Genomic DNA, 17,824 nt, shown 5'->3' with positions numbered 1-17,824 from the left:
CTACTGGTGCTTCAAAGAATCATTGTACCGTGAATAGTGATTGGTACACGACCATTTGTTTGCCGGAAGTTATTGATAATCTCCGTAAAAATATCCGTAAACGCCGTATCATCTCGCACCACGATAATGCCAGTTCTCACATGGCCAGACAGACAAATGAATTTTTGAAGGTGAACTACGGTGACCTTATGAGCCATCCCGCGTATAGACCCGACCTGGCACCGTGTGACTTTTATTTATGTCCAAAAATTAACAGCCAGTTACGCGGTCAACGATTTTCATCACCTAAAGAGGCTATCGAAGAGTATGAAAAATATGTGTCAGACATTGTCACGGAGGGGTAGCATAAACGTTTTCAAAATTGGTTCTTTCGTATTGTCATATCCCAGCTCTTCTACCTAAACTACTAGAATCAGCCCTGTCATTCCTCCTAGTCAGCATTCTTCTTTGAACAACACTAAAACTATATAGAAAGCAGTTCAGTTCCTTCCAAACTCCAGTCGCGTAAACACGTGCCAATTCAATTTCCATTTTTTATAGTATTTCTTTATTCTATTGTACTTAATTACCACTTCTTCCCGAATTACACAATTTCGGGAAAATTGTGTTTTTTTTAAAACGACTTTTACTACGCCGCGTATAACAGTACGAAAAAGTGCATTAACGCCAACGGAGAATATTTTGAGAAACAAATTCATTTCTGACTATCTATAATATTTATTTCTTATTCATTCCGGAAACTTATAGTGCGCCCCACGTACTTTATTATTATAGAAAGCTGTGGAAACACGAAGCACAAAATCTCCCTTGTGGTCGCATTAGTGTGACAAATTAGTGCGACCATTAGGAAACGGTGGTTAAAACTAGTACTGTCAATAAACGAAAATGTCGCGTTTTCTAATTAAACTTTTTTCAGAAACTTTAACTGGTAAATTCCCGAAAGTTTACTTATCCGTTTAGTTATCGTTGTAGTTATAACGTGCGTAAATGTATATAAATATCTTTTTGGATGGAATGAATTGGGCATGAGTACAGGATTAATTAAATACATCATTTTGAACATGATGCAGTGGACACGTTTTTTGGCTAGGCATGTCTATTTCGCAAAACGTACCCTAATCAGAATTTAGTACTTGGATTGATGTTCAATATATTACCTAGATGGCGGCCTGTGTAAGTGAGTAGTATTTGTTATGTTTACCAGATGGCGTTGATTAGAGAGTATTTGAATTCAATGTATGTTTAATTTATTTCTCAAGTACTAGATGGCTCTGATGTATCGAATTAGATCATTTTATTTTTATAAAAGTAATTTAGGTATCTCGCGTGTATTATGAAAAACTTCTAGTACGTCAATATTTTGTTTCTATTATATTTTTAACTTTCTACCTTTGGTATTAGTAAAATAGTACCTATTATTATTTCAAACATCAATATTATGAGGTGCTGAAAAACTCGGAGTGAATTTCCAGGTAGAAATCCGAACAATGGAAAGGATCTTTAAAAAAAAAAATGTATTTCGCAACTAAATCACAAGCTACTTCAAGCGGGAGCCTGCGCAGCTGTTTGTAACGAGACGCTTCGCATGCCGCTCCATTCCGAGGTCCCCGCCATATCGTGCGACCCGGCAAACGCCACTTCGCCAGTTGCGCGTCCACGCTCGTATTCGCTCGCCGTCGCCGCACGAAAATGTGTATCGCGCCCACAGTGTGAGGAGAAATAAAATTATACAGTGACAGTGATCCACACATCTTTACAAAAACATTTTTAATTAGCAATTTAAAAGAAAAATCAACTCGAACATGATGGCTCCCGAGACAGTGGTAGTAGACCATAACAAATCGTCGCCACAGCAGGCGCCTCCGCAGCAGCAGCAACAACAAGGCGGAGCTCTCGACTGGATCAAAATCAACATAGATTACTTTAAAACTCCACCTGGTTTATTGAAAATTATTCAGTTGGTGAGTGAAATCTCTACCTTAAATTTGAAATATTACCGCTATTTTCATTGATACAATTTACGTAGTGCAGTTTATCCAGTTATCATCACAAGATGATTTCACGTCATTTAAGGTTTTCTATTAATTGCCTTCATTAACCTGACCTCTCGAAATTCTGTGTGAATTTTAATTAACTACTATGAGTATATATGTAATGTGTCACGTCAAGTCAAATTAGCTGGTAATTGATGTTAATTCAATTAACGTTATGTTTTTGTTTAATGCTCTACTACTACGTGAGTTAATGCGATGCTTAACTAAAATGTATCGAGAATTTTGAAACGTCGAATAAACCAAGTCCCTACATGGTGGCGCGACGTAATAAGCTTTTGTTTTGCGTGCGTATTATATTATGAGAGTTATCGAGGTCATTCGACGTTGCATATTGTCGTGGAGAGTCGGTGAGAAACGCTTGGAGGTCAGTAGGCAGCAGTGAGGAGTAAGCGGGTTGAGGGGCGCGGCGCGGGGTTTGATGCAGCAGGTTGTGGAAGTACCTAAAGATCACTTACGTAGTAAGGTATTTTTACACTCACCACGTAATAGGCCACTTTTCGGGAAATTGGGACACATGAAGAAAGAGACATAAGCTGGATGACAAATACCTATTTCAATAGCTGTAGTGATTATTACTGTCCGGAAGTATATTTGGTGTGTCGAAGGATACTTTATTCATGAAAGTAGCTGAGATGTATACGATATGATTTCGAACATAGGATTCAAAACGTCGTTACGTCGACACTAACTATGCATCTATAAACTGCATTCCGAGGGTCTGTTTTTTATCGCTTACTGTTTACGTGTCCTTGTTGCATTCTTTTGTTGCTCGTTAGCGATACTCATAGGTGTAAGGATAATTTTCGGGGAGGTATTGTTGCTGGGGTACAACCTAGAACAGTTGTAATTATCTTGCACACTTTTGTATAGTTACTTTCCTTTGTTTCCTTCATAAGTTCACATCAGTATTTTACTTTCTATAGGTAGGTACTCTACTTACTGTACAATATAACGTGTTGTATAGTTGGTAGTCATTATAGGTAATTTGGTATCAACCACTAGGTATATACACTAGTATTGATTGACAAGCCTCACTTTGCGTCTATGTTGTGTACCTTCTATATTCTTTTATATTTTTTTGTTCTGTAGAATCGCAGTAGAGAAATAGTGTTTTAGAAAGATCGAGTGGCGATGTTGCTTTTTTCTTAGTGTATGTAAAAGAAATTAAGTTCACATTGACAGAATTCGCTTCTTATAACTTTCTCGTCTATAGCTTACTTATCGTGGTTCTTAATTTTTAATTACGCTTACCACGAGATATTAATTTAGCTGTATTGGAGGTTGTTTTTTCAACAACAGTACATATTTTTTTTTACTTTTCATGTTTGGCATAGAGTTCTATTTAAATCTTATTTGTAAAGGTGGATGTGCTATTGTGTGTACCCTTAATCGTGTTGGTGTCTACAATGGATTTCTGTATTATAAATGCTGCCATTTTGGGCGTGGGTTGCGATTTGTACCTGTGCTACCTTAAGGAAGCTTCCATGATTCATCGCACCGTTACGTCAGCATGTTATAGTCATCTGTTGAATACAGGTCTGGCCAATAAGGAGCAAATTGTGTCAATCTCTTGTTTTCGAATTTTTCGTAACCATATGGCAAGTTCAAATTCATAAGTGATAGATAAATTACACCATGTATTGGCCTCGTCTCGTTATGAATTAGATCTATGCGCCTACGCATTCAACTCCGATGCTGATATCATCACTCCTTCCTCTTTCGGCGGTCGACGTAACTTTCCTTACAGGGTGGTTTAAATAATACAGTAGATGTTAAATATAGATTAGTTATAAATTATAAAGAAAAAACGAAAGTTAACCCTAAGACATGTTACGAAGTTTTGTTGTAGTGATACAGTAATAAAAAATAAATAAGTTATTTATAATATACCTTTATTTTGCTTTATAAATAGCACAGAACAAGCAAAACAAGATTTATAAGTGCAGGTATATATTTAACATTCGAGTGTAGCAACCTGACATATTATTCAATATTTCACGATAATTTACTCGAATACATAAATAGTAAAAATTGCCACCTTGCAATTAGGTAGAGAAAACTTTCCAGAAAATTACCCAAGTATAAAATAAAACAGACAAAAAAGAGAGAATGGTTCCCTATAATGTAGATTCGACTTCCTTTCAACATGGACTCAAAGTATCATATATCATACAAATGAAACGTGAAAATGTATTGCTATGCAATTATTTACCTATTCTTTTGCGGTTTTCTTTCAGAGTTACGAAATTTAAATTCTTTCTAGGATTCTTTGGCAACCATATAGAAATGATTTCACGCAAGAATATTAATTATGGTGATTTAATAATTAGGAAGTCGTGAACCGTTTAATTAGTCAAGAAATGATTATATAAGTTTATAAAGTCACGGTCTTCTTTTTATGCAAAGGTTTATATGTTCAAATGTTTTTCTCTCCTTTAAGGAGAGGTAAACCCTCTTAGGCTTAGGTTAGTTTGCCGCGCTGGCACTGTATAGTTTGGAGACGTCTCTCGTTCTTCGAGGGTTGTGAACTTACTTCGGCAAGCAGTTTTCAACATGATGATTTCTTTCACCGTTAACAAAAGGTATTGTAACTAATTATTCACAAATGAACGTAACTTAAATATTGAAGTCATAGCTACATGTCGCCTCAGGGATTCGATCGTCGACTTATCAATTTAGGACCAATCGCTCTCTTTTCAAGTTTTTATTGAACAATAATAGTAACTAATGGAATATTAACTGCCTCCGTGGCCGAACGGTTACCATGCCGGACTGATACGCAGAGACCCCAGGTTCGATACATTTATGTCTCTCGTGAGTTTGGGTGTAATTTGTGGTTGTCTATGTATGTGTCCAATGCACCCGCGACACAGGGTTTCCCTAGTGCGGGGCTATGTTGAGTGTGTGCATTATTATTATTATAATATTATTATTATTATTTCCACAAAAAATATATGAAATTCAATATAAATATTTAAATCAAAGCTATAACTTTCTTTAGGCATATAGAACGAACGTTGAGTCATGATGATTTATTTTTATAACTAAGTATTTAACTCTAATAAAAACTCTTCAACCGAAACCTTAACTTTCACTAGTTAAGACGTTGAGGCTCATTTAATTCATAGCTCCGTGGAATTGCTAGAATTCATTGACCCGTAACCTTTTCAATTCAGTACCTTATTTCACGTAATTATTTCTTAATCATACTACCTTACAAGGTTATGTATATATAGATATAATCAAATGAATCATTTTTGAAGAGTTCATAACTTTCTGGCTATCTGCATCATGTTCTGAAAATACTTGTTATCTTATCAGTCACAAAGTAGTGTAGTGAGTCATACCTAAACAGCATTATCTAAAATAATGTTTTTTATGGAGGTATCATATCTAACTTATGGCCGGGAACGAATTTCCCTATTTAATATGAAATAATACATTATTTCATTTCATTACCAAAGTTTAAAATAAGCGAAATATACTTGTGTTTTTATTCTTCTTGTTAACGTGAAAAAATACGTAGGAACATATTTGTAGCAGTAGAGCTCCTCGTGAAAGAGTTCGTCCAGGGAAGTACTGTCACTTTATCTATTTCTGCTGCCAAGCAGTAATGTGAGCATTACTTACTATGTTCTGGTATTAAAAGGTAAGGGTGCTGGTGAAATTACAGGCACCTGAGTCCTTGTCATTTTATATCTCAGGGTGACGGGTGCTATGGCAGTGCCCTATCTTCGTAATTTAAGGCTCTGAGTGGCACTATGACTGTTATAGATAGGCGTGCAGCTCACCACTCACAATAAGTCGTCCAGAATGGAATTAAATAATCCTTGATTTATAATTAGCGTTATTGAATATTTGTTAGGGCCAAATACACATATATAAAAGCCCTTAGTAAAGTATTTCAAGCTGAAGGCTTTCCTTTAAAAGGTCACACAAAGAGACGTGAGTCAGTTCTCCAGTGCTTACGTAATAGCTATGTTTATCGGTGAACAAATTTTCGCATCATGTAGCGAAATAGTGCTTTGAAGAGTCCTTCAAATGCACCGTGTACTTTCAAATGCACTCAGTAACGTTGTCTCTGTATTTGTAAACAATTTGTTGGTCGTTTATACTCATATGTTTATTTTGTATCTATTTTTCTTGTGTTGTGGGTCAATTGGTTTTACAGTCACACGTTGAAGTAAAGAAACTTTTCTCTTTTGCCATGTCACTGACGAATGATTTAAAATTTCAACCAACAAAATCTGCTTAGGTATGATCATGTATACAAAGATCGAACATACAGAAAAATTTCGTCGATCCGGTGGGGCTTGAACCCACGTCCATGCTGCATCGTAGTGTTGCTCTAACCGTCTGAGACGCGTGTCCAGTTACCGAGTCGTCGAAATTCTTTTATGTGTTTTTGTTATAGATATTTGGACTGACTTTCATTCACTTTGCATTTGTCGCCGCTAGTGACATCTAGCGAGAGTTTTTTTTTTGTATTCATAATCATAACAAAACTAGAGGAACTAAATTTCACAAAAAATCTCAATAAATGTATCCATTTATAGTCCATTTGTTTAGGGTACATAACTAAATGTAAACAATCTTGAGATGTCTATTTATTGAAATATATATTTATAAAATGATTTTTACTTACCTTCAAATACAAAACAGAAATAGTTAGCTTTTTTATACCCATTGATTAGTAAAGCATATGTTTCAATAAAAAGATGTATCAAGATTGTTTACATTTAGTTAAGTACCTAAACAAACGGACAATAGGTGTTTATGTTTATTCATGTAGTTAGTAGTTTTTAAAGATAACGCTGGTTTAGGTATCAGAATCGATCGACGTAAACTACTGTTCTTAGGATAACTGTTGATATTTGAGCAGCTTAATTGTTTTAGGAAATAAAACTGTTAATTGAAAAATATACGACATGAAGAAAAAATTGTTTGCGTCATTTACATAGATAGCATCTGATTTATTAAATAAAAATGCGTACTTTTAAAATATATTTATTACACATACGCTACATATTTTTATTTAATAAACCAGATGCTATATAAATGACGCAAACATTTTTTTCCTTCATCGTGTAAACTTGTCAAAGTTGAGATAGACCCGGCTGCTAGTTCACAGTCATAATATAACTTTCTACCACAGGTAGACTCAGAAGTGCCAACTTAATTACTTTCTACAAACTACGTATATGCTCAGACAACATATAAACTTAAGAAAAACCGACATAAGTAATGGCCGAGGAAATGTTCTGTCTATAAACTTTCAATTAATATTATATTATAATTTTTAATAACCGTTGCGTTCCCAATTTCTAACGCCTGCTTCATATTGTGAAAAAAAAGTTTTCAAAATCGGTCCACAATTGACGGAGAAATTGGTGAACATATCTTAAACATACATACAGCCGAACATATAACCTCCTCCTTTTTTTTGAAGTCGGGTAAAACCGAGAACGCTGGTATAAACACAAAAACAATGGTGTTATAAACTTGTGTGATAGGAATATTTGCATAAGTCTAAAGATTATACTAAATTGCCACAGCAACAGTAACGTGAATCATTTGCGTAACTAAAACTATATTTTTAACTTCTAAAATAAATCTTAGATCATTTACCCCTAGGCTTGGCTCATGTGTGGACTTAGTACAATTTACGATGTACAAAAAAAAACATGTTGATTATAGACGGGTGAGCCATAACACCTGATAAGAATCGATATTGTATCAAACTGGCGAGTAAAAGATGTCCGATTTATTTTAATGACCTGCGAAATAGTTGTATATTATGTATATGGCATTGTTTCTTGTTATTTTTTTAATGATACAATTAAGTATATGTTATTGTACAGGGAACATAAATATGATCCCAAAGAGAGAGACAGATATTTGTTTTTTATGATACCAATTTGCAGGACAAACAAATCGTGCGCCTGGTGGTAAGTGACACGCCTATCCATAACAGTTGCAGTGCCATTCAGAGGTTTAAATCGCAAAGATCTTATGGGCACTGCCACTGCGCCCGTCACCCTAGTACATAAGTTGACAAGTCCGTTGTACCTGTAATTTCACCAGCACCCTGAACCGGAACGCAGTAATACTCACATTCTGCTTGGCGGCAGAAATAGGTAAAGTGGCCGCATTTCCCTGGACGAACTCTTTCACGAGGAGCTCTATTGTTACTAAAATATTAAGATATATAAATACGATCATTTTATAATTGATACAGACGTTAAATATTGATGACCGACCGGGTCAATGTAGAAACTAATTTTTCTATTGTCTCGGGTCTGGGTGTTTTTGGTGTACCGTCGTTGTTTCTGATTTGCATAACATAAGTGTAAAGCCCGTGCGCCGCCGGCCAGGTCAGTCATTCAGTGTTTCACGTTACACCGTGTCGGGTCCGGGCTGTCACCGTGCCGTGTCGTTTCCACCGTGTGTCGGCAGGTATTTTTGTTATTTTCCATTTTTCTCTTGAGTGATAAGGTTGTGTTATTAATGCAATTTTCACAACTTGAGTTGGCACCTACTGCAATAGCTCTTGATGGCGAAGTATTGGAAACACTAATTAAAACTTGACAAAGAATATGGTGTGGCAGAATGCCTGGAGAAAACGACAATCCGAAGAAGGATTTGTCACGCTCTACAAAGATTTAATAGATGATGAGAGCATTTTGCGCTTGCACTGTCTACTACACTATAGTCCAATGTTGACTACCCTCCGGGTGCCTGGCGAGTGCATTCATATTACGACGTGTCGCGATCGGGCCGGGTCGGAACTGGGAAAAAATACTCGACGCCGTGCCCCGATCGTGGCTAGGCCATGGCACGGACTCGACCCGGCACGACCGGAGCACGGTCCGGCTCCTTCACGGTGTAACGTGAATCAGTCTTTACTGCTTTAGTTACTTCTTTTGGTGCCTAAGCAACGTATGTGATGTAGTCTAATATTTGTATTATAAAAGAGAAAAATATATCATCGAAAATAAGTTTATTTAGGACACCAAAATCTTGACGCTGTCATTCATTGCCACATGCCACTTTGTACTACTGACTCTCGAGTTCAATGTTCGTGTTGTCAATAGAGGAACGGATATAGCACACAATTGGTTTACAGAAAAATTTGTTTTGATTCGTCACACCTCTTTAAAATCAAAAACATTAAATAAATTATTGTTTACATATTTACATGGCATTAAATAAAGGATAGAGTATACTAAATATGCTTAATATATCAAGAACAAACTTGGCTTCAAATCTTCTAGTTAGAAATAAAAGATAACATAGAAAGCAGTGCTCTGGGGCATCATGCCTTCCTGGGATGGCAACGTTTTCTCTTTAGATAGCGAAGCTTATACTTGGGCGGAATTACCTGCCTCCTTTCTTTAATTAGTAAAATTAGTATATATTTAACATTTGTTTCATTCCTTTTGTTTTTTATTTTTTATAAAAGACGTTGCTTATCGTGTTCTTAGGTTCTCGCGATTGTTACACATAGGAAATGAAACTATTTTTTCGGATTTAAATCGCGTATATTTGTTTTATGAAACTAATCAACGTCTAGAACCCTTTACAGGTCCCATGGTCACGGCTGACTGAGATGGTAAAGTCATCAACCAGTTATGTCTGATAACCATATTATCCACTATATTTATAAAAGTTATTAATAAAATAAAATGCCTTATTTTTAAATTTTCCAAAGACGCTACGCTATGTTTTAAAAATGAATTGTTTTTTACCGACTTCAGATAATGGAGGAGATTCTCATTTCGACTGTGTTCTTTTTTGTATGTATGTTACCCGGTATCTCCGGTATTTGTGAACCGATTTTGATGATTCTTCTTTTGTTGGAAAGAATAAAAATATTCCACCTCTAAGAGTGGCAAATTGATTGCCATGCCATGATTGGGGATGAATGACTTTTGAGGTCGATTTTTTTAGTACCCTATACTGATTATACGTAGACAATATGAATTTTTATTAAATTAAATTTATTATGAATTGATAATTTAAATTAGAATATATTAAAACATATTAAATAGTAAAGATCCGAAAAGTTAGTTTGTTTGAAAAAAAAAACTAATATTTGAGATTTAGATCCGAAAAAATAGTTTAATTTCCTATGATGTTGCTTAGTTTTTTTTTTGTTAATTTTGTATATAGCGAGCCTAGGACAAAAAAATCTAATTCGTCCGTCTATACGGCTGCGCTTATTTTTGCCTTAACTTCATTACACAATAAAGAGAGGAATGACTAAAATTTCATCGCATTTTTTTCTACTCTCCATACAAAAATCAATCACTCTTTCGAATATATGAAACGCTCTTTTTTAACACTCGATGTTAAAGGCATTTTCTACAGTAATGTACAAGTTATACGTATGTAGATGTTAACAAAATATGTAGCTGGAACCATGCTGGAACCTACAGATTTTGCGATAACAACAATTGTTTTAATTCAAATTGCGGAGAGATTGCATGGTCCGTACTTTCTGATTGTAGAGTCTAGTTGTGAAATCTGCCACAAAAGATTTGCCAGTGAATGAGTGTTTTTTTCGTGGGTTTTTGATGCAGAGATATTATAAATAATTTGACTTCACACAGGCGATAATCATACAAAATAATTAAATTGCTGGTTGGAATTTACGTAGATAAAACAAATAGGTATAATGTAAAAGAGAAGTATTGTACGTACATAAGTCGTAAGGATAAGTCTAGATCTCTTAGAATGAATTGCAAAAATTAAGATATTATAAAGGAAAAAAAACGTCGAAAGACATTTAATATTCACAGGTCACCTGGCGTTCCATATAGCGATCGGTTAATATTTTGTATTCGTAGCTTTAATTTGTGAACGTTGAGAGAAAGCTGGTCGAAACGAAAGTAGTTTTGTCGACGTGTGCTGCGCCTGCGGCGGCGTCAATCGGTGCGGGCGGCGATGGCAGCTCGTCCCGGCTTGGCCGGTGTGACAACCTGTTGGTTTCTCATCATTTCACTCGTTTTATGATCGGTTTATCTACTGTGGAATATACTTTTTAGATAAAAGTTGGTTACTCAATGGCGTATTCCTTATTATTTTATATAAGGCGCCATTTTGATTTACCGATGATTTAGAGGTTGAATCTACAAATCAACATGATTAGCAGTGGCAATAGAGCTCCTTGTGTAAGAGTTCGTCAACGGAAGTGCTGCCACGATCCTTATTTCTGCCGCCAAGCCGTAATTTGTTAATTTATAGCCGCATTACTGTGTTCTGCAGGGTAAGGGTGCTAGTAAAACTGCAGGCACATGGGACTTGTCAACTTTATGTCCCAAGGTGACAATGGCGGTGACTCTCAGATCTTTGCGCTTTAAAGCTCTGAGTGGCGCTGCCTCTGTTGTAGGTAGGCGTGTTGCTTACGACAACTAAAATTACTTTTACTTTGAGTATTCCCTTTAAGGACGTAAAAAAATCGAGTGTCTCATACATTTTGGTCACGTAACAATAAGTTTAGTATGGAATTGACGTATTTTTCGTGTTTTATAATGGATGCCATCGTAAAAGATGTTCGAATTGATGGGTATGTATGCATATGGTGAATTAAAAAAAATATATATTTTAAAATATTGTATTGAGTCCTGAGGTATATGTATCATAATAAAATTAGATCTCTGTGGTATAACAATAGTATTAAATAAGAAAAAAATATATTCTCTAAGGATCTAATGTGAAAGAGGTTGTTTTAAAGACTTTTTAAATTTTGCGACAACTGTCTAAATATTCGTTTTTTCGATAGTGTTGAAATCACTTTCATATCAACAATATCTCAAATATGTAAATCAAAATGAAAGTTGCAAGATTTGCAACGGCGCTAAATCGTTAATTTCGATTGCACCTAGCCGTTAAGGCTAGTATTGCAATACTCCACACTTTTGATGGTTTATTTTTTTTACAAATATGAAAACCGTAAATGTCGAAATGCTAGATTTTACGAATATTGAGTTGTTGCGTGTTCCACTTGCGACATGTTTAAACGGTCGATTGTATGGTGGTACAGTTAACGCCAGAAGCTGCTGAATATGCTACCCAATAAAAATACATGTGCATACTGTATTGGTTCGTTATCAAAAAAAAAAAAAAAAAAAAGACAATTAGAAAAGTGTATATTTGTCTTTCCTATTGGTATGTATACAGTCACCTGTGATCATGGGATCTGTAAAGAGCCGGAACGTTGGTTTGTATGTTGAACAACAATAATCCATTTAGAACGAACGTAAGATCGAACGAACAAAATAGTTTCGTTTCCGATTATCACACTGGCCCGATGCGGGTTAGGGACTTCGCACGTGTTTGCAGAGGTTGTAAACCATCCTCAAAATGCAGGTTTCATCACGAAGATTTTTTTTACCCTTCTGTTAGCGAGACATTACTTTTTTATTAAAAAATAAGTACGCATTTGACCTCCATCCCATTCGATGGAAAGTGACGATGAGGTCGACGATGGAGCATGCATACCAAAATAATGCCTATTTACTATCGCTTTGAAAAAGTCCAAGTTTATACCGTTAAGGGAACAAATCTGCAAGCAGGCAATTCCACTCCATAGCCATTCGCCATACAAATGTGGAAGCGAAACACCTCGTGCGAATCCTAGGAATGCTACTAAACGTTCACCATTTGCGTAATTTAAAAGTTAAGCTCTTCAAGGATTTGAAACACCAATTTTTTTTCTTCAAGGATTTGAAAAACCAATTTTTTTTAATAAAATCTAAGTGCACATTGACCTACATCTCACCCGATGGAATTAAATCGTGTAATTCCATCGCATACTCTCCGTGATATATTCTGTAAAATACCGATAAGCAGGCAACTTTGCGGTTGTGTTCAGGGCTCTGCAGCTTTGCCTCCACTAATTCCGAGTCTCTTTGCACTGTTGTCAATTGAATCCAAGGTGGCAAGTACTAAATGGCAACAAAACATTTGGATGGTGTTGCTACATACCAATGTAGCAACACCATCCCAAATGTTTTGATTGAGAAACAACCGTTTTCCCACTGAGCTTCCACCGCCCATATTATATGCATAAACCTAAATTGTGATTAATATTTATGTATTTAAAATATTAACATTTCTAGTTAACTATAAATTGTTTTCACTTTTCGTTAGTTTAAAAAAAGACAATACGGTATTCAAGGCCTCGTTGAGTGCGTTTGAAAGGAGAAATTTATAAGTACAGTAAAGTTATCAAAAACAGAAACTTTCGTATACTTTTCATGTTAACTATACGAGAACAAAGTTAACAGTCCCGACACTACAATGCAATGCCACCAACATAAGTGTTCAGGTGAAAAAATTCAGAACTAACGTTTTCTTTATAAACGATAACAGGTTGTCGACTCCATAAATAATTTGGCAACGTAGCAGTTAATCATGTACACACACAAGCTGACCCACGAATGGCGCAAGGACTTGTTAGCACCTACTCGAGTGAATGTAGGCATATATCTTTTGGACAACCTAAGTCCAACGGTTAAAGTCACAGACCACATAAATACTAGGGTTAAAGTCATTTTTGAGTTTTGACTTTAATTGCGTTTTAATAAAAACGTTTTCGGGGATTTGAGGGGCACTGCTACTGCGTCCGTCACCCTGAGACATAAGTTGACAAGTCCCATGTGCCTGTCATTTCACCAGCACCCTTCAAAACCGGGACGCAGTAACAGAAACAAAACACACGAAACAAAAAGAAAGATAAAGTGGCAGTACTTCCCTGAACGAACTATTTCACAAGAAGTTCTACGGCTACTAAAATATGTATATCATGATTATTGTTATCTGCAATCCACCACCGCCGCTATTGCAGGTGAGAGGTCCAGTGATGGAAATAAACCTCCCCAAAAGTGGCCACAATAACGGCGATAATCCATTCACATAAAAATAACACCAGGAAACTTGTGTTTAAGTCATTATATTATTAGTACCTATTGCGTATGTGTTAAATAATAAGTAAGTGAAACTTCGTGTACATTAAATTAAAGCACAATCTGAAACAATTTATGGTAATTTAACTATTATGTACGCTGTGTTAAGATTGTTATTCTTGTTAAGATTTTCATCTCGAGCATCCATGTACGTGGTGAGTAAGCTAACAGAAATTGTTACGAAGAATTCTTTGGGAAGGATTCAAGTTTAACCCAATATTTTTAATTACACAACGAAATATCAAAGATTGTAATTGAAGTTGGTCAGAAGTGTAAAAAGAAAGAAGATTTATTTCGATTGTAATATCAATTTTTTATAATAATTATGTTCAGGTTGTCTTGTTACTTGTTATCGATTTCAAGGGTTGCTTGTTCGAATAACTTACTTTTTTTATGATACCAAGAGACGAAACGAACGAGTCATGCGCCTGGTGGTAAGCGACACGACTTCGAAATGTAATGACAAAAAAAATTTTTTTACGTATTTAAACGGCGAGTATATAAACCTTGTATACGCCGTTTGAGACGAGAAACAAGATGGCGGTGGCACGCATTATCTTACATTATGTCATGCACATGCTCCATCGCTTTTACAACGGTTTATAAATATCCAACGTCAAGCAACAGCTAGCTATTTCGGGATAACGCCCTTCCCTTGTTTTCTTTATTATCGAAAAGTTTGACTGAATTGTGATCTAGGGAAAAACTGCATTAGCAAGTGTTCTAACTTGTTTAGATTTCAATTTTTCTTTGAAGGTATTCGTTTGATATAATGTTTATCATGTGTTGAGCGTAACTAGACGAAACGTGTTTTTATTAAAAACGATGAGCTCCATGAGTATAATGAGGACGTCGTTGTGGTAAAGGTTTGATCTGTGACCTCTTGGGTGCCGCTTGGTACCTCTCACATAATTGAGATACTTATCCTATTAGATACTGTGACCTGCGAGCTAATTTTTTGATTTCATTACTCATTTCGTAAGGAATTAATTACTGTTGCTAGCTATTCTTTGTTATAGAAATCTGCATATTGTGTAAAAATTTGTAATTGTGCAAAATCAATGCGACCATTAAAAATAAAGATAAACATTGTTATTAGATATTTTAGTTCGTTCAGGCACGAAAACAAATGCGTATCGCCAAACGTACCACTCAAAATGTTTCAGAAATTTAATTAATAAAATCGAAATATGTAGTTTATTCAACACGTATGTACTATTAACAGAATGAGTTTCGAATGCGAGTGAGCGTAGGTTGTATGGACACGTAAGATGGAGGCCTTACGACTACATTGGAAATGTCGTAATAAAACGGAAGAACCTTGAGTCCTGAAAACGAGGAAGACCGTAGATGAGGTAGACAGATAATATCGATAATATATATACAAGAAAAGCATACCCCGTCATCAGATGGTGGTTTTTATTAGCAGTATAGCTCCTTGTGAAAGAGTTCGTCCAGGGAAGGACTGCTACTTCTCCTACTTCTGTCGCCAAGCACACTTACCTTTTGAAATCGCAACGCAGTAATGTTCATATTACTGCTTGGCGGAAGAAATAGGTAAGGTGGCAGTACTTCCCTTGACGAACTCTTTCACAAGGAACTTTACCGCTGCTTAATCTGTATTTTGTAAGTCAAATGTGTAAACGTGTCATGTCTTCTGCCGTCGAGCAGTAATGTGAGCATTAATGCGTTCCGGTTTGGAAGGGTAAGGGCGCGGGTGAAATTACAGGCACGTCAACTTATGTCTCAGAGTGACAGGCGCAGTGGCAGTGTCCTTCAGATATTTGCGATTCAAAGCTGGACAAGTATGCCGCTTAACATTAAGCGCACGACTATTGTCCGTCCCGTCACTTGGTATCCAAAAAAAAAAATGAATATATGAGAATAATAATGCTGAGGGGAGAGAGAGAAGAGAATGAGCGTCGATTGTTATTTTAATAAAACAAGGAAGTATTGTCATTGTTAGCTCAGAGTGTTTTTAGTGCCGTTAGGAGCGTTTGTGCGCACCCGCAGACAATCTCATCCGAGCACAGCGGTTCACACAGCGTGCAGTTCCGTTGCGAATATAACACGGTGTGACTCCATTTTGTCTTAAAACTTATTATTACGCGTGCCGTCATGGCTGTCCTATCTTTCATCTACAATGCAACGTTTACAATATGCCAGACCGCTAATTTCGTACAAACTGTACTTTGTTGGGAAAATTAAGCTTATCTACATCCGTTGTTTAATTTTTAATGTCCAATATTGAAAAGTTTTAAGGTGTAGATGTTTTGGCATAACAGCCGTGCGAGTAATCTTAACTCGTGGTAAGCATACTTGGTTGTAAGTACTCGAGATAGCACCGAACCGTACGACGGCGGCACCCATAAAAAACAAAGCACGCAAGAGGTTGTTATAGCCTCTATTCAGTATATAGTCCGAATAGTCGTTTTAGTCGAGTGAGATCCAAGTTCTAACCCAAACGCTATAAAGCTAAAGTTAGCTAGTTGCCAGAAATCCGCTTAAATTAGAGCACTACTCTCGATTCTTGTAGGTCTCGTATTTTCTTTGTTTGTATTGTATAGTATTTAATAGCAGTGGAGCTCCTTGTCAAAGAGTTCGTCCAGGAAAGTTCTGCCACCTTCTCTATTTCTGCCGCCAAGCAGTAATGTCAGCATTACTGTGATCCGGTTTTGAAAGGTAAGGGTGATGGTGAAATTACAAACACAAGAGACTAGTCAACTTATGTCTCAGGGTGACGGGTGCATTGGTAGTGCGCCTAAGATCTTTGCGATTTAAAGCTCTCAGTGGTGCTGCACCTGTTATGGACTGGCGTGTAACTTACCATCAGGCGCACGACTTGTCCCTTCACTTGAAATTTAAAAAAAAGTACAATGCAAGGGAAAACAAATGACTGTATTCTATATTATTCTAATACTTTAATTCAAGACTGTTGTTTTGTTTTTACAATAGGAACAAGCCCTCATATAAAATTCAGTTGTTATTTAAGTCTTGGTTGCTTCAAGGTCACATTGAAAACGGTACTAAGTATGTTGATTATATAACATACATACGTAGAGTTGTTTGTAGATATCGATTTGTTTTGTCGTCAGAAGGTAAGTGCCACTGTTTGCACTATGACCAGAATGTAACGGTTTTTTATATTAATCAAATTGTTCGTGAGATCGTACTGACTTCTGAATCCCTTCTGAGTACCTTTTACAAATATATGTATTGTTTTAATGTTTACGTAGTGTAGGTACGTTTTTAATGAGTCTTCCAATACTCTACGTCGTTCACGCATCCTGTAGCGCCATAAAATCTTTTTTCGGTATTTTTTTATTTTCATGTCATTTATTTAGCGTTTCTTTTGTTGTTGACTTTTCCATCAAAACAAAGAAAAGATACTAATATATTTATAGAGGCTGTATGATAAGGTGGCCAGCAGCTGACTGGTTGCGGGCGGCACAAGACCGGGGTATGATAAAAAAACAGACAATGAGTTGGTATGCTCAAGGGGAGGCTTATGTCCAGCAGTAGATGCGTGTAAGATGATGATGATGTGTGATAGAATCTTTAGCTACCCACATAAATTTGTGAAAAGTTTTGTTTTTATTCTTAGACAAGTTTTTATCTTTCATTACATGTTTCACAGTTCCTATTGTAATTTTTATTTACAGTTTAATTTCTTTTATTTCCACACATATGTATATTTTACGATGCAGCTGTTCATCGCGGACTCTTATACAGCCATACTATTTTTAATTCTTTTGTAAATGACGTAAGGTAAACTGTAGTACCTTATTATGAATTGTTGAA

At 36.1% G+C, this 17,824-nt stretch overlaps 1 protein-coding gene across 1 annotated transcript in view; it reads left to right on the top strand.

Annotated features, from left to right (window-relative positions):
* The first annotated feature begins 1,607 nt into the window (after positions 1 to 1,607).
* Positions 1,608 to 17,824, top strand: part of LOC113237318 — a 28,310-nt gene continuing 12,093 nt past the window's right edge. Inside the window, exon 1 of the mRNA XM_026473723.1 lies at positions 1,608 to 1,961. Within this exon, the coding sequence (XP_026329508.1) occupies positions 1,803 to 1,961 (159 nt within the window). The 5' untranslated portion in view covers positions 1,608 to 1,802. The remainder of the gene's footprint in view (positions 1,962 to 17,824) is intronic.

This window comes from Hyposmocoma kahamanoa, unplaced genomic scaffold (genome assembly GCF_003589595.1).
Source record: "Hyposmocoma kahamanoa isolate Upper Pololo Valley unplaced genomic scaffold, ASM358959v1 93, whole genome shotgun sequence".
NCBI lineage: Eukaryota > Metazoa > Arthropoda > Insecta > Lepidoptera > Cosmopterigidae > Hyposmocoma > Hyposmocoma kahamanoa.
This window is presented reverse-complemented; position numbering and strand designations above follow the sequence as displayed.